The following is a 27957-nucleotide window of genomic DNA, read 5'->3' as shown; positions in this document are numbered from 1 at the left end:
TGAATTCATGCCGGAATGGAAGAACTTTAAACATGGTCTGAATGGAAAAAGGGTCTGTTCTTATAAGTAAACCTTGGAGACACAGGTCCAGACAGAATCTTGTCAGAAGCTCTAAGGCCAAAGCAGATTTGGGTGGTGATTCTGGGGGCAAGGGACCGCCCACTCAGTTGATGGCCAAGTGTTCTTTGCCAGGTGTCCCTAGGGCCAAGATCAGGTATGCCAGGCAAGCAGCTAGAACCTCTTAGAAATCATTTCCACCTGAATTCCCAATAAAGGCAGCTAGAGACAGAATGGAAGCAGAAATACAGCAGCAGCCAGTACTGACTGGCAAAGCTTGGCTCCCAAACTCATCCACAGAACTGACTTACATTTTAGTTTATATTGAGATAACAGATGGAAATTTAGATCACAGGAGCAAAGGGCAAAAGCACAGAGAGCCAGGTACTAACAGACTCACACAAAGCACTGGCCTAGTGAGGGACTTCTGGGGCCCAGGTCCTCCCTGCGGGACTCAGCACAAGCACAGACGTGGTATAGTCCCAATCAGCATGCCTGGTGACTGCCCAAACCAAGGACTCACACTATGAAAACCAAGGTCAGCACAAAGGGTAAATACACAAAAACCCACATCAGCACACTTAAGAATCTGCTTAACAAAAGACTAGCAATTCCAGGGTAAGGATAATCTTTTACATAAAAATCAATAAGCAACATTTTATTTTTCAGTCAAACACAGCTGTTACACCTGTAGAGTAGAAGCCTCTGGCATTCTGAGCAGTAGCATGGGCCTCCTTAAAGCCCACCTTGCCCCCTAGCCTTAGGAACAGCCAACATTCTTAACGCTTGGCCTGCCTGTGTTTGATCCCTCCAAGGCCTCCAAATCTAAGCTGTGTCCCACCCTCCCTGCCAACCCCTCCTCTAAGAAGCCCTGCCTGGAAAAAGGACGCAAGGGCAGAGCTAGGGTTCTAGAAGGCTCCATCCAAGGAGAATCAAAGGCTCTCCCCCTCTTCTCTTTATTTAAGATTTAGGGCAGTGAAGGAAAAAAGAAAGAAATGCAATCACATTTTACAAATAATAGATTTATTCTAAATCCCAAATTATAACCAATTGCCTCCAAATCTATCTCAATGCTTTACACAGGATTTAAAAAGACATAGTCATAGCCAAGTCACTCATACACCAAGCGTCCAGGGAATGAGTTATGTGGATGCAATGGGTCCAGCCACCTCCCGCTGCTCAGGCGGCCTCAGCTGCTCTGCAGCCCCAGCTCCTGCCAAGCTCCTGTGCTGAGCAGCTCCTCCTCTGTAAGAGCCTGGCCAAGCAGGAAATGCCCCAGGGGCTTGATGTGCACAGATGAAGTCCACAGCCTCTCCGTGCTCCTGCCAGAGAGCTGAGGACCCCATACAAGGCTGCCACCCTCTGCTGGGACAGCCTGGACTCATAACCCAAAGCGAGCTGGGGTGCGGCGAGGTGTCATGGGCTCACCCTGCTCTTTCCGACCTGGGGTGTAGATCTTCGTGGACCTGGAGACACAGAAGAGGGAACAGCTAACACACTGCTCCTCACCCCAGCAGGATCCCCAGCAGGGTAAGGAGGCTGAGGCCTGTATGTTTGTGACCTGTGTATGAGGCAGCTCTGGGCCAGAAGGCCTTATCCCTAGTACACTCCCGCTCACTTCATCTCCCCACTTTCATTACAAATGTAATAAAAGGAAATCACCTAAGAAATGTGTGAAACAGGTTTTCAAACAACTCCCTTCAGACCCCCACAGTGGGCTGAGGAGATAAGTTCCATCCACCTCAGTAGATCACTCTCCAGCCATGCAACAGAGACCTGCCTGTGTCCCCAGTCCCTGGGAGGAATTAACCAAGTGACTGGAATGTCTCTGCTGTTCACGGTGGGCCCTTCGGCCACACCTGATAGTTTATGCCAATCTTGACTAAGACAGAGTTGTAATTACAGCTGGGCCTTGAGCCACGTGACACCAGCCTGAGCTTTGGGGAAGGGAGGGAGGGCAGAGGTGAGCTCAACCACATGGCAATGATTCAGTCAGTCACGCCGATGTCGTGGAATCCCAATAAAAACCCTGAACACTGCTGCTCAAGTGAGCTGCCCTGGTTGGCAACACCCTGTGCATACTGTCACAGATTGATGCGCCAGCAGGGTAACTAGGCCACAAGGACAAATGAAGCTTCACTTCACATCTCAGACCCTCTCAGTCCTCCCTCTAAGGATCTCACCCTTTGGTTGATTCTGATTTGCTATAACAAAACTGTATTCATCAAGTATAGAGCTTTCCTGAGTTCTGTCAGTCATTTCAGCAAATTATTAAACCTGAGCAAGTCCCTGGGGATCCCCAAATTTGTAGCAAGTTGCTCAAAGATGAGGGTAACCTCCAAACTTGCAGCTGGTACTGAAGTAAGGGCAGTCCTGTGGACTGTACCCTTAACCTGCTGGGTCTGCCCTACCTCCAGGTACCAGCACAGATTCAGAAGCCCCAGCAATCTTCTCCCCTCTCCACTATGTTTTCCAATCCCCTAGCTTGTAAGTAAAGCTATTAGATGCACCCTGCTACTCCAGCCCACCTTGGGTCCTGAATACAACGTGGACAATGGCCAGAAACTGCAAATACATAGCTGTGCCTTTAAAGTTTCCTGGAACTCCTCCCACACCTGCGCATGTGACCGCCCAACCCAGAAGCAACTTCTGTCACCTTTACACTGTCAACTTCTCATCCATCACAACCTCGCATCAGGGCTGGTCCCTGGCAGCCTTCCCAGGACAGGCTCCATCCCGCTCAAGGTCCCAAGGCTGAAGCTCACCTGACACTGCCCAGAGGGCTTCGCTTCTCCTGTTCCTGCCGCCGGGCTCGAAGCTGCTCCTCAGCCAGCGCCATCTCCTCCTCCATGGCAGAGGCTTCCTCTTTGGCCCGACGGCGATTCTCCTAGAGAAGAAGGGTATAGCTAAGCCCACTGAGGATCATCAGAGAGCAGGCCAAGGGTGAACCCAGGTTCTTGCTGCAGAGCACCAGCTCTCAGAGACAAGAGGCCACAATGGCTGCCTGGCCAGGACCAAGGCTGCTGTTTCTTCTGCTGCCAATGCCTGCTGTCTTCACTGATTCAAGACAATTCAGTCCTAGGCCAGTCACACCTCAGCTCCCCACTCAAATCAGTAAGGAGTTAACTAGCTGGCCATGGTGGTGCACACCTGTAATCCCAGCACTTGGGAGGCTGAGGCAGGAGGAGCACCAGGAGTTCAAGGCCAGCCTGAACTACATAGCAAGACCCTGTCTCAAAAAAAAAAAGGTAAGGACTCAACTTACATGTTTTTAATCAAGTTTACAACCATGCCAGGAAGAACAGGAAATAGGAAAGACATTACCACCTGGCTGGCAAGGACAGACATAAGGATATGTTTGGCCCAGAAAGGAGAGAACTATGTTAAGGGGGAAAGCAAAAGCTCAGCAACATTTCGCAACCCTAAATAATAGATGTAAACTGTGATCTCTGCAAACACTAAATCCTAAGGAGATGGAGTAGCAGGGAACTCAGAATGGAGGCGAGGTGATATGAACAGGACCGCAGATCAATCTTAGCGTCATCAAAGTGGGCGCAATAGACCTGATGTGTCTCCTGAAGGCGTCTGAAAGAAGTTTTAACATTGCATACATGCATCCTTGCCTGACACAGCTGAACTGGAATCTGATCAAAGCTTCAGAGTAATGACTCAGTTATAGAAAGTACACAAAATGGAGGCACAATTAAATACCACCATGAGGAAGCAATCACCCAAATATGTAATATACACAAATGACAGCCCCAAAAATTCAGTATAATAAAAAAAGGGAGGAGGCAGAGACTGCTCTGGAATAGAAAAGTGAACAAATGTAACAACCAACTGCAATGTCTGGATCTAATCCAACCAAATCGGTTGTGAGAGATGACCTCTGAAATAAAAGGAGAAAACTGAGTAAGGACTGGAGACTTGGGCGATATAAAGGATTAATTTTTTCAGGAACAATAATGGCATGGAGAGTACATTCTAAAAACAAGTCCCTTTCATCACAGATACATATTCAAGTACTTAAAGATAAAATAACGTCATGTCTAAGATAGCTTTACAATATTTCAGAGAAAGAATGGATGTGTTTAGAGATGAGAGTGAAATACAATCAATTAAGAAGACTGAAAGAAAGTTGACAGTTATGAAGACTGGAGATGAATTCATAGGGGCTTATTTACATCGTTCCTTCTACTTTAACCAAACCACTAGCATGGTAGGAAGAAATCAGACAGACAGGGCGGGTTGGATCCCAGCCTCTCTGTTTGGAGAAGGGAGTTAGAGGATGAGGGAATGTGTCAATCCATGGGCAAAGAGCACCTCCACTGGAAGCGAGGTCCTTACCTGGCGTGACTTGCCCGCTTGTTTCACACTGTAGAACATGGGGCCCAGCTCCGCCAGCCACTCTCCATCCACAGCAGTCACACACTGCATGTACTCCTGAGGGCAGAAAGGCAGTGAGGCACAGGTCATGGCCGGGGCGGGGGGGGGGGGGGGACAGTGTTCCTCTTAGAGTGGTTCCACACTCAAGACCCATGTGAGAAGGGCCCTCAGTCTCTCAAGGCTGGAAAAGGCAGGAGGAAAGCCCCAGATGCTGGAATTATAATGTCTTCTCCCATCCAAATTTCCCCATGCTTGAGAAAATGCCCCCTTAGTGTCCAAGAGAAAAGGCCCAGGTCCTCAGGAAGCCCTGCTAGTGACACCAGCAGGGGCTGCTCCTTCTAAGCACCAAGTAGGAAACCATCCTTTGGCAAGGCTGAGGTCACTGTATTCCAGAAGTTAACTCCATAAAGCTCCCCCAAGCACCCAGCAGGAAACCAACCTTGAAGGCCCCAAAAAGCAAAGCATGTGCCTCTGAGTCCTCCACCCAAAAGTTCTACTCATTACAAAGTCCTCGTCCAGGTAGGAGGGACCCCACTACACTATGTGAGCACCCTGGCAGAAACTTACCTTGGTGGTCATGACCAACTCATGATACACTATGTAGTCAGGGGTGTAGCCCATTCCGAAGAGGGAACTGGTGGGGTGCAAGTGGCAGGGCATCCCTGTGCGGATATTCACATATTCCCCAATCCCCTAGGGAGGAGACACGACAGGCAGTCACATCAGGAACACGCTGCCTACTGGCAGTGACCCCATCCCTTAATGCCATCCTGACACAGGTTTGGGGAGAAGCCCAGACCTGGAGACCCACACCATGGCAGGAGGGGCTTTGTGCTCATATGGTACCATGGCAGGAACAGGCTTCCAGGGCTCACCTTGAGCTTGGCTGCCTGGTGGAAATAGGCAGCACAGATACATTTCCTGACGATGTCCCAGTCGGTGCCACATGAGGCCAGGCTCATCCGCTGCTGCACCATGATGTCCTTAAGTTGGGCCCGCACCTCTCGGACCTAAAGCAGGACACAGGCAGGCTGGGATACAGTGTCCCTCCCCCACCCCGACACTGACATCCTGTTCATTCTGGCTGCTGCCCCACCTTCCGCATGGCCTTGGCATGGATAAAATGGTCGTTACACCAGATGGTAGAGTAATTATTGTTCTTCCACTGCAGGTAGACATTCAAATAAGTCAAATGATCACTCTCAGGGACAGCAAACTTCTCCCGGATTTGATCGCTCTCCTCTTCTCGGCCCTAGGAAGGCAAAAAGGGCATTTACCCTAGGCCTGGGGAAGTCCAGGCCCACCACAGATATCTCAGGGATTCTCACACTACACCTGCCCACAAACTTCAAACACATCAATATGTTGCCTAATGACATGAAAGGAAAAAAAATTTATAATAAAATAGGCTAAAATGGGCACAACCATACTAGAAAAGATGCTCTTGCAAATTTCCAAAAAAAAAAGACCATGATACAGAACCCATGCTTTAGCCTCCTCCAACCTGCCTAACTGAAGACAGCAAAATTGTGCTTTGAAAACTTATCCTGCGCCTCTGTTCCATTTCTATAATATGGAGAGAAGCTCTTCCCCTCCCCACACTCCCTCAAGCCCTCTGGGAAGAGCAGAGCCAGCCACCACCTCCCCACCTTGGGCCGGTAGAAGATGGCGGGGACCGAGAGCATAGAAACAATGAGCAGGATCTCAGAGCTGCAGCCCATGTCGCAGGACACGATGAGCATCTTGGACAGGGCTGGGTCCAACGGGAACTCCACCATCAGCCGCCCTGTGGAGGTGAGGCCACCTAGGGGAGGTGAGCAAACCCAGACACTCAGTGGAACAGTGGGAGAAAGGGAGAGAAGCCAAACACCAGTGCCCTCCAGACCCCACCAGCTCCTGGGCCACTGCACCTGTATTGTCCAAGGCCCCAAGGATCCAGAGCTGATACATGGAGTTGAGCATGTTGTCCTCTGGGGGAGGGTCCATGAAGTGGAACTGCAGCAGGTCCTGTACCCCGAGCGACTTGAGCAGCAGCACCACATTGGCCAGGTTGGTCCTCTGGATCTCGGGCACCGTGGTGGTGAGAAGCTCGTTCTTGTAGGCACTCTGTGTGTAGAGCCTGCCATGAAGAGGACCCAGTTCACTGCACCTTCCCCATGCTGGCCTACTAGCCTCTTACACGTGCCTAACTGCCCATAGGGAATGCATGGCAGGCCAGCACTGTTTCAGCTTCACACCACAAGTGTACCCCAAAATGGCCAGTAAATCCCACAGGCAGTGGGAATTCCCACTTCTCTGAGTCATTCATCTCTCCCTACTCAAAACTCAGTTCTGCTAACTCAACTTTTCTGCCAGAGCTCCCTACATCCTACGTGGCCTGTTTCATTTCTGGAACCAAAGTATATGGGACTAGCATTATGGTAAGGTTTTGTCTTCTAAATGTCTTTCTGTATTTACTGAATTTCTATACTGAATATATTACTTTTTAAAATTGTAACAAAAAGGACTGGGGATTTAGCTCAGCTGCACTGTGCCTGCCTTGCAAGTGCAAGGTCCTGAGTTCGATCCCCGGTACAAAAAAAAATAAATTGGAACAAAAAAAGAGAAAGAATAACTGGAAAGGTTACAAAGAACCAATGCTGTCCATTACTCATATCTACCCTCAGGAGGGTAGTCTGCTATAATTACCAATCTTCCAGGGCAAGTACATTCCTTACGGTCTGCCTCAGAGCTCCTGGAAAGGCTACTCCTTCCATTCAGTGGCACCACAAAATGGCAGCCCACCAGTGGCCCCTGACCTTGGGAATCAGCTCTAGGGCCAGTGTCCCACCCACCCAGCATGGGTTCCACAGTCAGCAGTCCCAGCGCTGCCCCAGAAAGCAGGCTAGCACAGGGCTCCTACCTGAAACACTGACCTGGGCCCGTCCTGCCAGCTCTCCCTGACCTCTGGTTGGCATTGGCCTGGCTGATGGGGTAGATCTGCAGAGCATCCATGCCAATCCTGGGGTTGAAGACCTAGCATGGGGCAGAGAAGAGCTAAGGACAGAGTGTGGAGAAAAGAGAGATAGCCCTGAGACAAAGACAGACCCTTCATAGAGAAAGGGTCAGCAATGCAGGCAGCCATCCTTATGGAGCTAGGATCCTCAAGTAATATTCTCATAAATACCTAAGGATGGTTTCCCCATAAACAACAGCAAAGTGATCTACATTGGGTTATTTAAATCACCTACACTCCACTGAGTTATCACAAGGACTAAACGAACCAAGCACATGGCAAAATCAGGACTCACTAAATGATACCCTAACACCACCACCATCACTGCCATGGACATTCCCTTCCTGGGTGGAGGACTAAGTCCTGACCTCTCCCCCAACCACAGCTAAATTAGCTTTGTGAAAAGACTGGGGTCCCACCTCCTGTATCTCCCCTTACCTTTAATTTGCAATAACCAGAATCGATAACAAACATGATTCCATCGACAGTCAGAGATGTCTCAGCAATGTTGGTGGCAACAATACACTTTCGAACACCATCTGGAGCCTAGGGCCAAGCAGAATGTGCAGGGAGGAAAGCTGAGTCCACCAGGCCAGAAAACCCACACAACTCAGGGATGAGGCCACCTCCCACTCACCCAATACAGGAATGAATATCCCTCCTCCTCAACCTCCTTTCGAGGACAAAGAAGACACCCAATGGTGGGGACCCAGACATTCCTGTGTCGCACCTTCTGGAAGATTTTAGCCTGGAGGTCAGAAGGCAGCTGGGAATAGATGGGTAGCACGGCCAAGGCAGGTGCATTCTCCAGTTCCTCCAGATGTTCCACTATCTGGTCTGAGGTCACCTGAAGGCACCGGGAGGAGCCATGAGGCTCTGGAGTCATCTCATAGAGATGACACACTTGTTCATCACAGTGGAATCAGGACATGTACCTCAATGTCTTCTTGGCCAGGCATGAAGATCAGAATGTCCCCTGGAGCTCCTGACAGGTGCACCTGCAAGGACTGCTTCACTGCGGCCTCCACGTAATCCTCCTGTGGAGTCTGCAAAGCCCACCAGGAGTAGTCAGAGGGAGCACTGGCAGCATGGCCAGGCATCCTACGCACACCAGGAACCCCGAGGCCAGTGCCCCCTCTGGGCTGCAGCGATGGGCTTTCAAGGCTGCCACACCTACACCAGGACTGACCATGAGACTTCAACTGCACATCCAAAGAAACAGACACAAAAGTTCCCCGGGCACCATTCTGGGTCCCCTGAGCCCCACAGCCATAGGTTCCCCCACTTTCCCCACAGTACCCACCAAATCCTTCCTAATTCAGTACCCCACCTCTTTCCACTGACTTCACGGCACAGAAGCACATAGTATTGAAGGTCAGTACCTTGCTGAAGAGGATATCAACAGGGAAGGTTCGACCAGGGATGTGGAAGATGGGGACATTCCCAAAAAAGGCAGCAAATTTGTCTGCATCCATAGTGGCTGATGTGACAATGAGCTTCAGGTCTGATCGCCGAGCCACAACCTAACAGAAGAAGGCACTTACAGTCTCCTACAGGTGTGAGTCCCTTGGCTCCAGCTTCCAGTCTCATCAGCATTACCCTCAAATAAAGCTGGCAAACTGACATGTTGCATTTAACACTCCTAAAGACTTGAGCAAGAAAATGCTGAATCACTCAGCTGAGCAAGAACAGAAGAAACTAGAATCCTGGCAACCCAGAGGCTTCGGGGACAAACTTGGCCTGCCAGATACCCTTCTCAGCGTCCCCAGACCAGCCCCAGCCCACCTGGAATGCTCCTGTCACTAATTACTGGCAGTGCACTGGGCAAAGCCCCGTGGGCCCACAGGGACTGGACCCCACTGTCCTCACCTCCCGGAGCAGCCCAAAGAGCACGTCAGTGTTGAGAGAGCGCTCATGGGCCTCGTCCATGATGATGGCACTATAGTGATCCAGGTCAGGTTCCCGGAGGGACTCTCGCAGCAGGATCCCGTCAGTCATGTATTTGATCAAGGTGCTTTCTGAAGTGCAATCTTCAAAGCGGATGGCATAACCCACCTGGAGGTCAGACAGATGGCTCAGCAGCTATGGCCACCAGCTCACCACTAGCAGGTCACACTCTTCAGCAGGGGGATGTACACAGCTCAGCCCTGGTGCCCACTCACCTCCTCGCCTAGGTTTCCCCCCATCTCTTCGCTGACTCTCTTGGCCACTGACATGGCAGCCACACGCCGGGGCTGGGTGCACCCAATCATCCCATAGTCTGTGTAACCATCCTCATGCAAGTACTGGGTCAGCTGGGTGGTCTTGCCACTCCCCGTCTCCCCAACCACGATCACGATGCTATTGTCTCTACAGGGGAAGACGAGAGAAGTGCAGGTAAAGGGCTGAGCAGCCTAAGAGGAAGGTCAACTCCAAGAAGCCTCTGCCACCTCCTGTTACACCATTCTAGCTAACCAAGGAGCATGCTTGCTTAGTCGCAAGAATTTACTTGGGAAAACAGTCTCTCACAGAGCTACCAACCCAAATGTCTGGCACACAGTGAGGTTTAACCAGGGCTAAAACCAAAGGATGCTATCGTGTTACTTTGCACAGCGTAGCCCAGGGTGACTGGGTCAGGGGAAAAACAAATGGTGTCCCTTCCACATCAGACACAGTGCGCAAAAGAAAAGAGGTGAGTAAACAAAAGGAGGTAGGGGAAATGCTGACTAGACCCTGATGAGGATGCCAGCCCTGGGTGATGTTACCTGATAATAGTGAGAAGCTCCTGCTGCACGGCAAAGATGGGCAGATACTGCCTCTGCTCCAAGATCGACTTCTTCTTGGCAAACTCGCTATTGGCTTCACTTTTCTTCTTCATGTGATCTGCAAACTTCTGCTCTGTCCTGAGAACATGCATAACAGCCTAAACACCATGCGCCATTTCCCACAGTCCCTCTTGACTACATTATTTCCCTTCCTCTTGCTCCCAGGAATAAGAATGACTTTGACAAGAAGCAATAAATCTCTAAGACACCAAAGCAGCCAGGTAATCTGATATCGTTTCTTGTTGGGCCTGAAACTATGGTATGAGAATCCATCATCCACAACACACTCAACACCCTGGGGTCAAACAGAGCCACCTATGCATCAAAGAGGTACAGATGATTGAGGGGGTAAATTCTCTACCCTCAATACAGTGTGACCAGAAAAGGCACTGAAATTAACCACCAAGTCACTAACTTATAGGAAACACCTTGGGCAATTTCCACACCACATTTGAAAGGCAAAAATAGCCCCGTAGTCTCCTAGGAGTTACCACTGCAGAGCACAGGATGTAGGTGAAACTTCCTCCCTTGATAGGGCAGCAAAGTCCACCAACCTCATTTTTAAAGAACTGGAATTCACTTAATCTTTACCTACAGCTTCTAGTGAAAGCACTCAATGTTTATCGCGTGAACACCTCCCAAAAACCAGTAGCACTATGGCATTTCCCAAGTTCTGCACCACCTGAGTCCACACAATCACTCTCCGACCTCCACCTCCAAGGGATGTTTTCTCCCTCAGACCTGCCTAACGCTCCATCAAGCTGATTTCTAATTTCACTCACTCCCTCCTGGTCATCTAACAACTGATTCTGAAGGGATTAAACTACCCAGAGACTAAAAAGCGTTGATCAATAATACCAACTTCTCGTCTGCAATATGTCACACAGTGGTAGAGAGAATTATTAACTCAAATGAGGATTCAGTAGGCTATGAGTGTTCAAAGGATGAGACTTGTGAAGGACATTTCAGTTCTCACCACCAACCCAATGCAGGAATCCAAATAAGCAGTTACCCAGCATCTGCCCACTACCACTAAGAACAAAGAAATTACTACCTGATAACCCCTTTTATTTAACCTCTGTTAAAACAGTCCTTCCTTATACTGAACTGAAATCTGACCCAAGTTCCCACCTTTGAACACCTCAAAGGCACTGTAGCAAACTAGCCAAGAGCACAGACTGCAAAGCAAGACTGTCTGGCTCTGACTTTAACACCAGCATTTACCAGCTAACCTCAAACAAGTTACTGAACTTCCCTAGGCCTCACTCTACTCGTACCACCATCCAGCATAGAGGAAGCTCCCGTGGTAGTAGCAGTAGGCATAATATCTAGTTAAAGACAAAAGAAGAGTGTCCAGGAAGAAAGCATCAGAAGAGACCAAAAGATTCCAGGTAACATGAAGCCTATCAATTCTGCTCTAACTGCCCTCAACCTTTGGACCAAACTATCTGTGGCAGAGGTTACCCACCTGTAGTCCACCTTCCCATCTTCTGTTACAGCTTTATCTGGCTCCTCCTCTTTTTTGACACCCATTATATCTCCCAGTTTGGTCCCAGCCAGTTCCCAGTGTTTGTGCTGAGCCTGAGGAAGACAAGAAAGCCCACTCCATCCCATGATGTGACTATGGGGAATGGGAATTCAATCCTGGTTAACAAGGGGCTTCATCTGGTGGCAATTCCTACAAGGCCCTGGTGGACCAGGCCACACATCTCAGTCTCAAACTTCAACTACCCAACACCAGGCCCTGTGGCTGCTCGAACTAAGAGCCAAACACAGGAACACAGCACCCCTCTCCAAGGGCTGACTCTTGCTCCACATGCATCCTCTAACTTCCAACAGGAATCCTACCTGGGTGGTCTCTTAAGGTTTTTAAAAAGGAAAAAGAAAAGAAAAATATGCAGAAATGTTCCAGCCCTCAGTGACAAGACCAACCTTTTTGCGTTCCTTTTGCTCCCTGTGCTTCCGCACCGTCTGACTGCCTTTTCGGGCAATAATGGCCAGGTCAGAAGTGGCATCTTTGACTGGAATCACAGGCTCCGGCTGCAGGAGGTGGAGGAAAAGGAGAAATTCCCTACTGCTCACTAAAGCCAATCAGCATTCATTTCACAATGGCCCTAGCAGGTGACCGAGGTGATATGGGCCTGCCCTATCATGATGTGGGGCTGCTCCCGCTTCCTATTCCTCCTCCTCTTCAGGTCTTCCTCTGGCACAGCAGCCTCACCTGCTTGGTGAAGACGATGCGCCCATCCAGAAAGGGAGGCACCAGGTTGTGCACCATCAGATGCACCTTGGCTGCGTTATCCTCTTCAAAGTCTTCATCCACCTCCAGCCGGTGGACCACCCCACTGGTGAGCATGCGGTTAGTCTCCCAGCGCTCGTTATCCTGCAGGGACACGAAGCAAGCCACACTCAGACTGCAACCAAAAAGTCATCCTGAAGGACAGCACATGCCATGACAGAAGGGCCATGGTGGCCATGGAGGCATCACAGGGCTGTCTACGCTGCAGCTCCTTAGACAAAGAATTACCCCCCCCGAATCACCTGCAGTACTTTGTTCCAAAAAGCAGCACCTTAGAGCTACGTCAGAACCTCTACCCAGCCTGACACACGAAGGGTGGCCCCACTCAGAGACACAAAGAACACAGACCACAGAGGCAGGTGCCCCCAGCCCATCCCATCCACAGCCCCCTCAAGAGGCACTGCGGAAGCGTGTGCTGGGGTTTTCTGCTACTCAAAGGTTACTGCCCACCCCTCCTCTGCCAGCAGAGGAACAGACCTAGGGCTCTCAGCAATGAATTACCAGCTGTGCCATCACCACTTGGCAGGACCTGCCACTCCCCGTACATGCCCCGACTCCACCTCTGAATCTGAGCCAACCACTGCCAGCAGCCTCACCTCATTGATCTGCCTACGCTGGGCAGAAATGCGTTTCTGCTTCTGTTTATGTAGATGCTGCTCCCGCCGCCTAACGTAGTCCTCGGAGGAGTAGGCCAGGGGGTTGTGGAACTCATCGTAACCCTCATCCATCATGTACCAATCCCTGTCAGCTTGCTGCAGGGCAATGAGAACGAGGGTCAGGTCAGTATCTGATAAGAGGTCAGGAAGGCAGAAAACAGCCATAGTGAGAGGTGAGCGAGAGGCCACCTGGAGAATGACAGTGAGCACTATCTCTGAATTTACATAGCTTTACCACACGGTGGCACCACCATATAACAGGAGTAGGTTAGGAGAGGCACTACACTGCACAACCTGGGGCTCCCAGAGGAAACTGCTGGGCTTTAGACTGAAAGGCGTTAACCATACCCCTCAAAGTCCAGTCCCACTGCAGGGTCACCCAGGGACCTTGGGCTCTAACACCTCCTTTCTCCCATGTCTCTACAGGATAGCCACTCCACTTCAGCCAGCCCTCAAAGGGGTCGCCTTTACCCTTTGGTCATCCTCCCACTGCTGCCGCTCCTCTTCTGTGTCAAATGAAATGCCTTCTTCGCCATCCTCCCGTCTTCCTGAGGAGAGCAGGTGGCAGGTCAGGCGAGGCAATGCTGGCTTATCCAAGGCCCAACAGACCCACAAAGCCGCCCAGCTAAAAGAGCACAGCCTCTGCTCAGCCGCACCCAGGTAAGCCAAATTCTTCTGCTCCTGTCCCCCAGGACTTACCTCGGCCTCTGGACAGACGTGGGGTGGACCCCAAGTGCCTTCTGTCATCGGCCCATTCGTTGTATTTGTAGGATGGGGTTGGCAGAGGAGTGTCGTCTGAGTACTTGCTCCTGACAGACCTGGGAAGCAGCAGGCCAGCAGGCACTGAGCTGAGCCACATCCCCCAGCTCCCTGCAGCCCTCCCTGCCTGGACCCCTTCTCCACCAGTGCTGAGACCCAGGCTGCTCCTCCCACACATCACCTGTCTCGGTCTCGAGTAGGCAGCCGATGGCTCCGCTCAGAGTCCCGATAGGAAGGAGTCGGGGAGGGCGACTCCCACTGAGAGCGCCTGGAAGAGCCATAGCCACTGTCCTCCTCTTCCCACGTAGACCTTGATGGGGTGGCTGCATCTGGGGTCACAAAAGACACATCCCCAGGACACGTCAATTTACCAAGAAGCACCTTCAGAACCACTACCCAAGTCAACTCCCCCAATTTATTTTATTATTTATAAACCTTGTACCTATTTGTCATGAATAAGATGGTTTTGACAGCTTTTAAAGCTACCTGAATTTAATAAGCCAGTTTTCCCTCTGTGTTTGTAACAACATGTTAAGGAATATCCAATTCCTCTCTGCAAACATATCCACCTGAAACATGAATGGTTCTTTTTAATACATCCTTAGTGAGCCCCAGCTGTCTAGTCTTTCTTGCCACTGGGAAAACTGGTCATTCAGCAAACAGCTCATCAACTGAAGGAAGCACATCCACCTCCAAAGAAAGGGACAGGGCTGTGCCCACCTGACTCAGAGCCCAGTATTCCAGAGGTGTACTCAAGGCAGACTCTGACTCTCTGCCCCGGCGAAGCCAGCCTGCCTTTCATACACCTGAGCCCCCACACCTCCCCACAGAAAAGAGCCGCATCTACCTTTAGGCCGATGTCGTGGGCTCTCTGGTTCATTTCTTCTGCTGCTGCGTTCTGAGCCTCCATCTCGCTCTGATCTGCTGCTGTGCCTGCTTCTGTCCCGCTCATCTGTGAGGTCACATAAAGAGCTTAAAACTATGTGTCCCATCCTGACACCCATCTGCACCCTGGAGAAAGGACAGGCCCCTGCCTCACTCACAGGTGCAACCTGCACTGCTCTAATGTGGTTCATGGGTCCTGAAGCTCACATACTACCATTCTTTCAAGGGGAAAAACAGTTACTGGCTAGTAAGTTTCAAACTCACAGTAAGTTATTTTCCTGCAAGAATGCAAAAAGAAACAGTTACAAATCTATAGTGAATACCTCTGCAATAGTAACTAGCCTATGAGATATAAACAGAACTGTGCAAAGCCAGCTCTGAATTTTATGTCCAACTTTGCTCCATGGCACTGTCCTTTCTCTAGCACCAACACTATTTATTGTAAACTCTGGTTTCTTATATTACTTCCTTGATCACAAATTTTCATAATAAAACAAAGACCACACACTTAAGCAAAGCAATGGGAACTATGCTAGTTAGGCTACCTCTGTCTCTCTTTCGGTCATAATCTCGATCCCGTGATTTTTCCTTTTTCCGGTCCTTTTCTTCTTTGGATGAGGCATAGACACCATGTTCCCGCCGTTCCCTCTCTCTCTGCCGACTGCGTTCCCAAAACTCTTCACTCACACCCCCAGGGTGGGATGGAGTCTCTACCCGAGCAGATCGATACTGTCTGAAACAGAGAGGGTAGCCAGTAAAGGGCCCTCCGTAGGAGAAAACACCTGCCCCAAACCTCTGGCTACGCCAAACAAGTGATCTGTCCGTATCTACCACATCTCCCCCATTCCCACAGGCCTGTATCCATGTGGGCAACAACCCAAGGTATCCTTAGTTGTCCTTGAATTTTTCCTACTCCTTAGTTGTCCTGTAATGTTCCCCACAAATCTGAAGAAAATACTAATTCCTACCTACCTTCAATATTACAGAATCATAATCCATCATAAAGCTCTAAATGTCCGATGGAAAAACTAAGAACTAAACATGGGCTATTACTGTCTGGTCTGCACTTTTACCCTCTTTGAACCAACCTACCCACAGGCCTTTACCTGTCTTTCCAGCCACTTCGGCCAGCCTGCTCACTGCCCTCCTCCTCCGCATCCTTTTGGTCATCCTTGCTCTCCTCCCAGTCCTTGTAGGAAGAGACTCTGGACTTCTTCTTGTCCTCCCCATCATCCTTCTCCTCTCGCTCCTTCCTTTTCAAGGAAGCCAGTAAGTCTAGTCCCAGCAATGAAGGGCGGGGAGCAGGGGCTTTGAAGACATGCTGCTCACTGGCTGCACTTTTGGTCTTACAAACAAGACCGCCAACCTGAGAGTCCAGATCAGTGCCTTCCAACCGATGGATCGAGGCATCTTCAATGGTACCCTCCATCATAGGCTTTGGGATTTCTCTGGTAAGAAAGGAAACTATTTGGTATTGGACATAAGGGAGAAAGGTTGGCTCTTCTACATCCCAAAATAGCTATAGTTATAGATATATTTGGGTCATTAAGTATCTCCTCATGCTGAGACTTTTTCTACCTTTTATCAAGACTTCTCCATCAAATCACTGACAATCTCAAAAGATCTTCCTATTCCCAACACATACCACAGATATAGATACACACATACACACACACACTCCAAAACATTGGGCTCCAAGAGAGTATCATTCAGGCAAGAAAAACCTCACTAAGGGCCACTTACTAGCACATGATAGCATCTATAAAAGTAGTAAAGGAAAAACTAGATTTGAAGTCAGTAACCTCATTAGAATCCAGGCTCTTTACATTTTCTACCTTTGTGATGGTAAGCAACTTAATCTTTGGTTAGCCATACTTTTCGTATCTGTAAATTGGAAATAATTTTTACTTTATCTAATCTATGGAATTATTGTGCGAATCAAACAAGAAAGTGTATGTGAACACACTCTGTAGCCATAAAAAGTTATATAAATGTTACTGTTACATCATTTTATTTGCTATGCTCCTATATACTGACTGGGCTCCTCACCAATTTGTACAAGTTCTTCTACTTTCCCTCCCTTTAACATAGATACAGCAGAACAGAGATATGGGAATATAAAGATACCACCCACATTCTACATGTTTTAGTGGACCAGTAGTGTTCTGAAAACACAATTATCTCACAATGGTCAAAATCAGTTTTTTGGTTTTGGGGGGGTTTTTTTAGAGGGGGTACTAGGGATTGAACTCAGGCCCTTGCACTTTCGAGGCAGGCGGCAGCACCACTGAGCTAAATGCCCCACTCCAAAATCAGTTTAATAACAATCTATGTTCACCAAAAACATTTATGAAAAACATCAAATTAGGAAACAATGTTTCCAAAAATATTTAAGAAACTATAAGACTTCCTGGAGCTCAACTTATAACAAATTCATCTTAATTTCCCATTATAGGGGTTGGGGATTTAGCTCAGTAGTTCAGCCACCTGCCTCACAAGCGCAAGGTCCTGAGTTCAATCCCCAGTACAAAAAAAAAAACAAAACAACTCCCATTTATAAGCATACATCTATGCCGGGCCGGGCATTTGGATAATAATTCCCCTCATTCCAACAAGTTAATGAAGCAAAGAAACTGTTGAGGGGCAGAATACTTCCAGAATCCACAAATGGCTGCCAAGCTCTGATTAACAAGAACAGCTCTACAGAAGAGTACTCCAAGCATAATCCAGAAGAGTACTGAAAGCATAATATGGAAAGCATAATAAAAGAAACAAGAGTTTCATTTTAAAAACATCATCGCTGGTTACATCTGCGTGCATGTGTGGAAATCCAGGCAAGAAGGCAGATATCCACAGGCTCTCTTCAGTAGTCATCTGAACTGGAAATTACACCCCTAGAATGACGATCTATGCAAGCAAGTGAATGTTGTCTGTCTTGTTAACTGCCACCGCCCAGTGCCTAGCTAAATTAAAGTTTGGGAAATAGAATGAATAAGTTTAAACTTACTAAAGGTCAGAGAATCAAACATTTCTAGATCCAGCAAGAAAAAATATCAACAAAACAGGACAAGGAATCTGACAGAGAGGATTTAACTGGCTGGTAAGATAAAGAGCTAAGGGGTCTGATTCTGGAAAAAGATTAATGGCACAGAGGTACAAGGAAAACAGTAAAGAAAAAACTTCGACTTGCTCGTTCAACAATTATTCACTGCCTCCGTGAGCCAACTGCTATACTCGACAATAGGAATAAGGAAAACAGAAAAAAAAATACCTGCCTTCGTAGAGATGACATTCTACTACTGATAACCCACCAGATCGCCTAGTGGAGATATCACTGTCAGAAAGAAGAAAAAGACACGAGGAGCCCTACTCAGGCGTGACGGCTGTCATGGACTGGGGTAGGGCAGTCCCAAGTAAGGGCGCAGGGCGACCCCAGGCAGCATCCCTGGATCTCAGTGAGGCCTCTCCAGACATCAGGATCTGACCAGAACAAGGAGAAAAGCCGGAGGAAACAGGATCGGCAGAGCATTCCTGAAGTAAAGCAAACTGGGTGACCAGGACGAGAGGAACTTTCCAAACCCAGGCCCAAACATGACCCGAGGACCGACATTCGTCTCCTGGAGCCGCCATGATTAGCGAAGGATAGATTTGGAAGGAAGAAAGGTCACTCACCTCACCAAGCACGACTCTCGGGACCCTTCCGTCCCGGAGTCTGGGGTGCCGGCGCCACCACTCTTGGGTCAGACGGCCTCAAAGAGCCAAATTCCGCTCCTTGAAAGCGGCCATCATTGTCCCGTAATACTCTGCGCAGCCAACTCTATCCGTCCAAAAGTACCATCGAGAGCAGCCCACAAAACGATAGTTCCGGGATCCAAGTGTAGGACTGAATGTGAACAGCCTCTCAAAGCTACAATGTCTTCCTCTGAGGCTCAGCTCTGATCTGAGGCACTTCCGAGTCTCCTTGAAACCAATCACGCTCAGTCTAAGAGCCGAGCCCCCGCCTCTAGACTGTGGGCGGGAGGAGAACGAAAATAGGCTGGCCATATTTAGTAAGGGCGGAAGAGGCTAGACAGGCTTCCGGTTAGAGCCGCGCGAAGTAGGCAGTGACTAGAATAATCTCTTTGGCTCATTGGTCTGTGGAGTAGGACGGCAACTGTGCGTTTTATTTCCTGCGTCCAGGCATTTTCCTTTTCCGCAAGCGGACTTACGAGGGTTGCTAGGCAACATCCCAGGGTTCCTTTCGATTAAACTAGCTTCCCCGCCTGGAACGGAAGGAGCGGGCTACTCGCGTACTGCTCTTTGAGAAGGCTAACAACCTCTTAAGGTGCAGGTGCCTTGGCCAAGTAAAGTAAGTGACATTGTCCCCGGTAGTTGTGGGCCAGTGTAACCCAGCCACAGGTACTTTATCTTTAAAATAACATCGGGTATTTTGGATACTGAGAGGCGCGCCTCGTTGTGAAAATCGGCCCTCTGTTCACTTGCAGGTACGTTCACTGAGGGTGTTTTCGGATTTTTATTTCTAAATTTTTAATGTAAATATGTACATGTACATTATAGTTAGGTTTTGTGCAAAAGTGAAGTCAAATTTTACATACTGCTTTATAAGTTTACTGTCACTTATTTCACTAGTCTCCTACTAATAGCCATTTAGGTTTTCCAGCTTTTCACCACTATAAATACGTTGAATATCCTAAATTTGTAAATCTTTGTACATTTATCGAATTATTAAGAATACATACTCAAGAATGGAATTGTTGGGGCCGGGAATTTAGCTCAGTGGTTTTGCCGCCTGCTGCGCAAGCGCAAGGACCCGAGTTCGATCCCCGGTACCAAAAAAAAAAAAAAAAAAAAAAGAATGGAATTGTTGGTGAAAGAGTATGTGAGTTTTCTTTCCAAAAAGGTTTTGGGGGCCGGGGATTTAGTTCAGTGGTGCCACCAGCTGCCTCGCAAGCGCAAGGACCTGAGTTCGACTTCCATTACAAAAAAACAAAAAACAAAACAAAAAAACTAACTTTCTCTAAATTCTTTCGGGCCGGGGATTTAGCTCAGTGGTTCTGCCATCTGCCTCGCAAGCGCAAGGTCCAGAGTTCGATCCCCGGTACCAAAAAAAAAAAAAGGTTTTGAGTCTCTCCATTCCAATAGGAACTAAGAATCCCTGCCCCTACATTAACACTCTTGCCATTATGGTGTATTACTGTAGTGTTTAATCGTTGTCTATTTAATAGGTTTTTTAACATATCTTTCAATTGGCTTTTCTTTGTTTACTTGTAAAGCTTAGCTTTCCAAATACATTTTCTGTCCGTTTGTACCTCTCTTTTTGTGAATTCTCCATTGATAGCTTTTGCTATGGACATTTTGTAAGCTGTGGCCTCAGTTTCGAACTCCTAGGGTTGTCCAGTCCCCTTGTGGCCTTCCTATTGACAACGTTGCCCTCCCCTTACTTCCTCCTCTTTATCAGTGATTTAGAGGAGGTGCTGTTTGAATTCTTGTGACCGAACATATCCATATTCTCCGAGTTTCTCTTTCATCAGTAATTTGTTTTCCCACTCATATTTGTTGAAGTCCCTCTTGACAGTCAGCTTCCCTGTTTAAATTGTGATCTGTGGCTGGAACAATTTCTGTATGAATTCTTATCAATTCATAGTGTAAAATATGATTTGTAACCAAACAAATATAGAAAAAGAAATTCTCCCTTTTAGTACTATTCCCCAATATTGAACCTGAATTCAGAATACCAAGGATTTCAATGGGGTCTCTCACGGATGCCTCATTAAAAAGCTCTTTGATCAAGGAGCTTCTCAAATATGAAATTTCTTCCAATCAAAAAATTAGGAGCAGGACTCCTATTTTAGAAGTAACACTAGACTAGAAATTTGGTAGCCTAGAGTCCAGTAGTCCTTGTAGCTAGAAGCCTAACTACAAGCCATCTAACTTGTGAAGTGAGGGTCCAGAACCAGAAAGAAAAAAAAAAAAGAAAGGGGATTGGATTCGTTTTCGCCCAGTTTTCTTATAGTACTGAGGACTGAATCCAGGGTCTTCACACTGAGCTACATGCCTAGCTCTTTTTTTTATTTTGATGCAAGGTCTTGCTAAGTCACTACGTTGCCCAGCCTGGGCTTAAACTTGTGATCCTCTTGCTTCAGCCTTCCGGAGTGTCACACACGCTAGCAATTGAAACTGTTTGCTGTGTGATAAGGTGCACCTACTAAGGTGTGCACCAAGACTCTCTAAACCAGGATTTGTGATATACAAATGTCTATCATAAAGGGCTGTTTAGAAGTATGTTAATACATGAGATAGTATGCTGCTATGACAGAAACATGGAAGTTTTGAGAGACAAATACAGAGACATGGGTAGATCTTCATGTATTAAGTTAAAAAATACAAAGTGCAGAAAATGGATAAAGTGTGTGTGCTGAGCTTCTGCCGTTCCTCCTGCAGAGCCGCCGCTGCCCCCCACCCCGCCCGCCCCCCACTGCTCTGGGACCGCAGGCCTGCCCTCTGATTTCACTTAGTCAGCAGGAGGAGCATTAGCCAAAGTCAGAGGAAGAGAGGAGAGTAGCTGCATCCCTTAGCAGCAAGCTGCCTTCCTGTATGGTGGCCTCCACTGAGCTCTCTCCACCACGAAGTTCTGGCTGCTACCTAGGGGTGGGCACAGTGCCCCATTACTAGCTTTACCTTGTTTTCCTGCACCTTGCCTTAATTAAACTCTTCAGATTACCAAATTTGAGTGTGTTGTTTCTTCCCTGCTGGACCATTGACTGATACAGTAGGCCATTTCTTAGGTAAAAATGAAAGAAAAATGCAGACACATTTGTATTTTCTTGTGACTATGAAAACTCTAGGAGATACATGAGAAAATTAATGAAAGCAGTCACCTGATGTGTGGGGAGTATGGGACAGTGGAAACTGGGCCTGAAGAGGAGGATATGGGATGGAGACATTGTACAGTATACCCGTATGTAGTATTTTTTCTTAAACCATGTGAATACATTACTCTGAATTTTAAGTACTTTTAAATTAGGACTCGTGCACTTAATCTAAATTATCTGTAAACTTTGCAACTGTGTTCCAGGATAGACCGTGGGATTAACATTTGGATTATTTGAAGATGAGCTTCCTGTTGCCCAAACTGACGAGCAAAAAAGAAGTAGACCAGGCAATAAAAAGTACCGCAGAGAAAGTGTTGGTTCTCAGGTTTGGGAGAGATGAGGATCCTGTCTGTCTGCAGCTAGATGATATTGTAAGTGAATTTCTTAATAAATGGTTTCTATTAAAGATCTACATATTCTCACTTCCACATTTGCAAATTGTGTGGAAAGGAACAGGCGGGGTGTGGGTGTAGCTGTTTGTTTGTTAGTTTACTTTCAATAACTTGATCATGTGCCCCAAGCTGAACCCCCCAAATTTGTGATTGTGTTGAATCTGTCATGATGACCTACCACACTAGCAGAGCAGAACCTTATTTCCAAGTGTCTGTGAACATTATCTATTCAGTCTTCACAGCAGCACCCCCATTTCCAAGTGGCAGAAGTAAATGCTGGGGAGTGTGAGGGGCCTCCACCGGCCCAGGGACATTATACTGCAGAGCTGGGATTTGAAGTTATGTTTCCCTAGATGCCAGTGCTTCATTTCTGTGCTGCCTCCAGAATGTGCCTGATGGTAGTTTCTGATTTCACAGCCCATCTTCACATTCTGATTAGTAAAGAGGAAGACTGTGGGGGACACAGTAGGCATATTCTTGTCTCTATTTATCATAACTAGAGACTTAACCAAGGACTAAGGTCTTTTTGTACCATTTCTGTTGCTGCCATCCACTGCAGAATGGAGTCTAAGAATCCTCAGTATGTGGCTAAAAAATGAATGTGTGATGTGTTAACCTGGAGGATAAAGAACCAAAAAATTATGCGCTCAGCTGTGGGGAGCAAAAAATATCACAAATTGAGAGTGTAGGCTCTGGGCTGGGAGTGTAGCTTAGTGGTAGTGTGCTTCTTAGCATATGTGAGTGCCATCCCTACCACAGGAGAAGCAAAGACAGAAAGAAGGAAGGAGAAGGGAGAGAAGGAGCCAGAGAGAGAGAGAACCAAGCCAGGCTGCCAGAGTTCAAATCCCCACCCTACTGCTTAGGAGCTATTTGACCCAGAAGTTACTTTACCTCATTGTGCCTCAGTTTCTTCATCTATAAAATGGGGACTGTTTAATAATCCATACCTCATAGGAATGTGGTATTAAGTAGATTAACATATTAGGACATATTTCTGAGGGGTTTTTTTAAAGTGAGAAATGTTGGATTTTTGCTTTTGTTTTTGTAGTACCCAGGGTTCCATGCATGCTAGGCAAGAACCCTACCGCTGAGCTATACCCCCACCCACATTAAGAGAGTAGAGTATAGATGACTTTTGTAAGAATAATCTAACATGAGCTAGGCATAGTGGCGCCAGTTGATAATCTCAGCACTCTCGGAAGGTGAGGCCGGAGAATCACAAATTCAAGCCTCCCCTGGCCAACTTAGGAGCTTAGCGAGACCCTGTCTCGAAATATAAAACAACAACAAAAAAGTGGTTAGGGATATATTCAGTGCAAAGACCCTGGGTTCAATCTTCAGTAGTGCAAAAAAAGAAAAAGAAAAGAAATAGTCAAACATGGACAAAAAATTAAAAGAAGAAATATATTTTCCAAAGGCACTCTCATAACCCTGTCGACAGTGACTCAGCCTCTGGACACCAAGGCTGCACTGTATCTGATGTGGAACCCAAACAGCTAGATTCTTGACCCAGGAATTTTCTCAAGCAAAATACTCTGTTATAATGAAATGTTTCACAGAAGAAAGCTTGGCTGTTTCTTGTACTGGTTTTCTGTGGTTTTTTTGTTTTATTCTTTGCTACTTCTATTGTGACCTCCATCCCCCTTATCATTTGCAGCTCTGTAAGACCTCTCCTGACTTGAGTAAAATGGCTGCTATATATCTGGTAGATGTGGACCACACTCCAGTTTACACACAGTATTTTGACATCAGTTATATTCCATCTACTGTATTTTTCTTCAATGGGCAGCATATGAAAGTGGATTATGGGTAAGTTAGGCTAACTTTGAAGTCATTCTAATCTTGAAAATTTCTTTCATCAAAGCAGCTTCTGTAGCTCACCTGTTTACATGTGATATTAGCTCTGTGATCATTAGTACCATGCTGTTTTCCGAGTTGATGCACTCTTTAATCTTTTATGTGAAACTGGTACAAATTGAGAGCATTTCAGACATGATTGGCAAATTTTAATTTCCAACTTAATTATGAAAGAATAGTTATAGTTTATGAAGGATAAACCATCCTGAAATCTAGAAAATATAGAGTAGCTCTGTTAGCTAAGTATAGAAGGTCAAAGATTCTCCAGGAATTTTATTTAAAACAATATATGCAGTTATTCTTAAACTTTTAGGACTAGTAAGTGGCATTTATAAAAGAAACCTTCCTGCCAGCAAATAAAGACACATTGCTCTCTTGCTAAATGTCTTCTGCCACCTAGAAAATTTTCGAGTCATTCTTCAACAAGGCCTGCCAAAATAAGTAGCAATGTGGGCCAGAGATTCAGCTCAGTGGCACCATGCCTGCCCTGCGCAAGGTCATGAGTTCGATCCTGAGTACCAAAAATAAAGGAGCAATGTAAGTTATTCTTTAACACTTTCCACTGAATCTAGTTAGAACCCCAACTAGTTTTGACAGTATCCATATTCTCAGCACTTCTTACTCTGCTTGAATTATGTATATCTCTACCATATTTTGTCATTATCTGTTTGAAAGCGTTAAATACTACCTATTTTTAAATGCTTTAAAGCTATTTATTTTCTTAGATCACAGTTGATATATTAGTTTGATACAGTCTTTTTAGAGGGTATTTATGACATTGTATATCAAATACCCTCAAAGTAAGTAATTTCTTTAAGAATTTCATACAGTGACTTTGAAAGAAATAATCGTTAGTTGAAAACATCACTAAATAGCTTGTGATAGGGTTCCCATTATCATGAAAAAAATACAGTTTTCACATGCACAGACATGTACATAATTATTGGAAAGATATACACCAAAAAGTGATTTCTGTCCTCAGTGGTGATTTTATTTTTCTCTAAACAATTTCTACACTAAGTATACCTGGTGCTTAAAGTTTTTTGTTAGCTTTTTTTTTTTTTTTTGGTACCAGGGATTGAACTCGGGACCTTGCTCTTTCGAGGCAGGTGGTGGCACCACTGAGCTAAATTCCCGGCCCCCTTAAAGTATTTTTTAAAAAATAATTTGGTAATACCAACAACTCAAAAGTATAAATGACAAGAAGCTGGGAGTCCAGGCCTAGTTAATGAGTTTTGCACAGAAACACCAAGGAAGCTATGCCTACTCCAGTCCTCAGTGAATTCTACTTAGTAACTGTTTTCCGTGATTGAAATAGGTTTTGAGGCAGCATATTTCACATGCCAGGGCTTTCCTGTCAGTGGCCCACAGCACTGGTTTTAGTCATGTATCTTCTACCACGTGGGAAAAACCCAATGTCAGGCTACACGTGTGAGTCTCCCCACCAAGAAGAAAGGAAGCCACTATTCATTTTGTTTACCCAGCAAGTCTTCAGCGAGTAATTGTTAAAAGTCCTGAGAACAGTTATTTCTCTTCTGTGCTGTCTAGGTCTCCAGATCACACTAAGTTCGTGGGCAGTTTCAAAACTAAACAAGACTTCATAGATTTGATCGAAGTAATCTATCGAGGCGCAATGAGGGGGAAACTTATCGTCCAAAGTCCTATTGATCCCAAGAATATTCCCAAATACGACCTTCTCTATCAAGACATTTAGCACATCCACTGCTGTTGGAGAGGAAGAGAAAGGCACATGGTGAAACAGTGCCTAAATCTAGCCATGCTGCTTTTCTGGAGCCCCCCAGAAATGTGTTCAGCATCCCAGCAGAAAAGAGTTTGTCTTGTGCGTAAAATACCCGTTCCCTGTGCAGAAGGCCCCACCAGCGGTCCAACAGTCTGGGTCCATGCCTGTCCACTCCCTGTGAGCCTTGGAGTGTGAGGCCACCTGTTTAGTTTCCCCTGAGGTGACTTTTCTAACTTCCCTTCATACTGGGCTTTTCTTTATCCCATAAGATAATACAGAAACCTAAACATAGGCAGGGACAGTTTAACTGTTTATCTGATGTACAAGTAAATGTAGAGTCCTATAACAGCAAAAATATTTATTTTCTCATACATGCCTGGGAGTGACACACACGCACACACTCCCCACATACCCTTACCTGTTCCTCCACTCGTGTCTCTCATGCTCTCCCATCTCCAGGTCCTCTTTCCCCAGTTTCTCTCAGAAATTCTCTACTCCTAACAGATTCATTTCATTTTGGAGCCTTTCGGACTCTGACTTTTAAAACACTGCTTTTGTCAGCTCATTTAACCAGCTTCTATGATACTCAGTTTCTCAAGGATTAAGACCTTGAACCTCCGCCATCCAGCACCTACCTGGAGCAAAACCAAGACTTAACTACGCCTAATAAGCTGATCTCTCTCAGAAGGCAGAGTTGCCACTTCTTTCTAAGGCAGAAAACTGTGTTTCAAGGATTCAAGACTGCAAAGATGTCAGCATTGTTCAGGAAAAAAAATAGCTTTACGGTATTTGCCAGTTTTAATGACTTTATGAAGAATGTTGCTCTCCCACAATCACCCTGGGAAAACCGTGGGCAAGTCACTGCTTCTCTCACACCTGCAGCAGCTGCTAGTACTGAAGTCTCAGAATAAGGATGGACACTGGGCTGCAGGGAGTGGGCCAGGCAGCTTGGGACCTGCTTGGCAGCCATTGACTTCTTTGCCAACAGAAGCCCACTTCTGTTTCAGGCAGCACTGTGACTGCAGGTCCAACCCCTTTGCCAGGTGCTTCTCAGGATTGTCCTGCAGGGAGTGGTGACCGTGAGATTTGGGTCTGGCTAATGTGGCACAGGAGAAAGCCTGCCAGGGGCTTTTTGTTGATAAAAGGAGAGGCATTCCAGGAATAAAATAGAACTACCTCTGTCTTCTTTCTCTACCTCCTTTTGATTTTAATCATATGCATTTTAAGCCCGTGAGGCAACCAGCATTCAGATGAAAAATTAATATGCTGAGAAGAATAATTAAAAGAGTCTGATCATCAGATATGGTGGTACATGCCTGTAATCCCATCTACTTGGGCAGCCAAGACAGAAGGAGCACAAGTTGGAGGTCTGCCGGGGAAATTTAGCAGACCCTGTCTCAAAATTTTAAAAAAGGGCTGGAGGCATAGCTTAGTGGCAGAGTTCTTGTATAGCATATGCAAGGCCCTGGGTTCAATCCCCAGAACCATTAAAAAAAAAAATTATGACCCCAAGTGATGTTACTGAGCTCCTGAGTGAACTCCAGACCTGCCTCCCTCCAGACTTCTATGAAAGAATAAAATGTCGTCTTTGCCTAAGTCACTGTTAATCAGGTTTTCTGTTCTCCAGCCTAAATTACACTATTTGTTATGCAGTAAGTGCTCAGAAACCAGTAAAAATTGAGAGCTTGCATGCATAAAATTCTCATACCATTCTCTGAAGTCCTGATTTATACTTTAGATGATCTTTGTTCCTTTCTGTTCCACAAGCAAATTATTGAATACTTCCTGTATGCCCCATCAGATGCTAGGTGCCACACACAGGTGACTGCTGGACAAGGATAAAGGCTTCTGAGAGGAGGTGCCGCTCAAGTCTTAGGGGGAGCAGGAGCTCCCTAGGCAGACAGGGAGGGTCAGCAGAGAGCCCGGGAGCAGGGAGAGCTTGGAGAATGACACAGGCTCTGCATTGGCAGGAAGCCAAGAAGAAGGCCTGTTGGGTGGGAGGAGGGAGGCACAGCAGATAAGCGATTGAGAGTATACCAGAGGTTTTCTTTTATCATCACTTCTTTCCTAGGTATGGCCAAGATCCACTTAATATGATCATAACTCTTCCAAACTGGGGGTGGTTTCTTCTTAAAGGTTAACTAGTTAGGGCTGGGGGTGTAGCTCAGTGTCGCTGCACCTGCCTGGTAAGTGCAAGGTCCTGAGTTCAATCCCCATTACCGGGGGTTGGGTGGGGGGGAGATCACATAGTTTA

General features: G+C 46.8%; 2 protein-coding genes across 7 annotated transcripts; one reads left to right on the top strand and one right to left on the bottom strand.

The window, feature by feature from the left end:
* Positions 1–1058: 1058 nt before the first annotated feature.
* Positions 1059–18815, bottom strand: Dhx38 (DEAH-box helicase 38). Of its 5 annotated transcripts, none has more exons than XM_087210786.1 (28): positions 18514–18815; positions 18113–18372; positions 15948–16289; positions 15387–15574; positions 14804–14908; positions 14138–14285; positions 13897–14015; positions 13669–13745; positions 13138–13293; positions 12464–12625; positions 12175–12282; positions 11711–11823; positions 10183–10320; positions 9601–9787; positions 9308–9493; positions 8821–8961; positions 8374–8484; positions 8169–8285; positions 7877–7984; positions 7346–7458; positions 6354–6562; positions 6093–6247; positions 5540–5695; positions 5319–5453; positions 5011–5136; positions 4405–4500; positions 2823–2944; positions 1059–1523 (listed from the first exon to the last, which is right to left on the bottom strand). In XM_087210786.1, the coding sequence occupies exons 3-28, from the start codon at positions 16271–16273 to the stop codon at positions 1439–1441; spliced, it is 3687 nt and encodes a 1228-aa protein (XP_087066912.1). In that variant the 5' UTR covers positions 16274–16289; positions 18113–18372; positions 18514–18815; the 3' UTR covers positions 1059–1438. The 5 variants fall into 5 exon arrangements, with proteins under 5 accessions (XP_087066912.1, XP_004842980.1, XP_087066952.1 ...); XM_004842923.3 differs by having other exon boundaries at positions 18113–18321; XM_087210826.1 differs by having other exon boundaries at positions 18113–18175.
* Positions 18816–18974: 159 nt separating this feature from the next.
* On the top strand, positions 18975–27299 carry Txnl4b (thioredoxin like 4B). 2 transcript variants are annotated; one of them, XM_004842920.4, is made up of 4 exons: positions 18975–19325; positions 21917–22084; positions 23763–23914; positions 25511–27299. In XM_004842920.4, exons 2-4 carry the CDS (start codon positions 21953–21955, stop codon positions 25674–25676), a joined length of 450 nt encoding a protein of 149 aa, XP_004842977.1. In that variant the 5' UTR covers positions 18975–19325; positions 21917–21952; the 3' UTR covers positions 25677–27299. The 2 variants fall into 2 exon arrangements, with proteins under 2 accessions (XP_004842977.1, XP_021112420.1); XM_021256761.2 differs by having other exon boundaries at positions 19020–19189.
* The last annotated feature ends 658 nt before the right edge of the window (positions 27300–27957 follow it).

Source organism: Heterocephalus glaber, unplaced genomic scaffold (assembly GCF_053883595.1).
Source record: "Heterocephalus glaber isolate CG9 unplaced genomic scaffold, H.glaber_assembly_v1.0 deba00000071, whole genome shotgun sequence".
Classification (NCBI taxonomy): domain Eukaryota; kingdom Metazoa; phylum Chordata; class Mammalia; order Rodentia; family Bathyergidae; genus Heterocephalus; species Heterocephalus glaber.
Note: the sequence above shows the minus strand (reverse complement) of the source record. Positions and strands in the feature narration are given on the sequence as shown.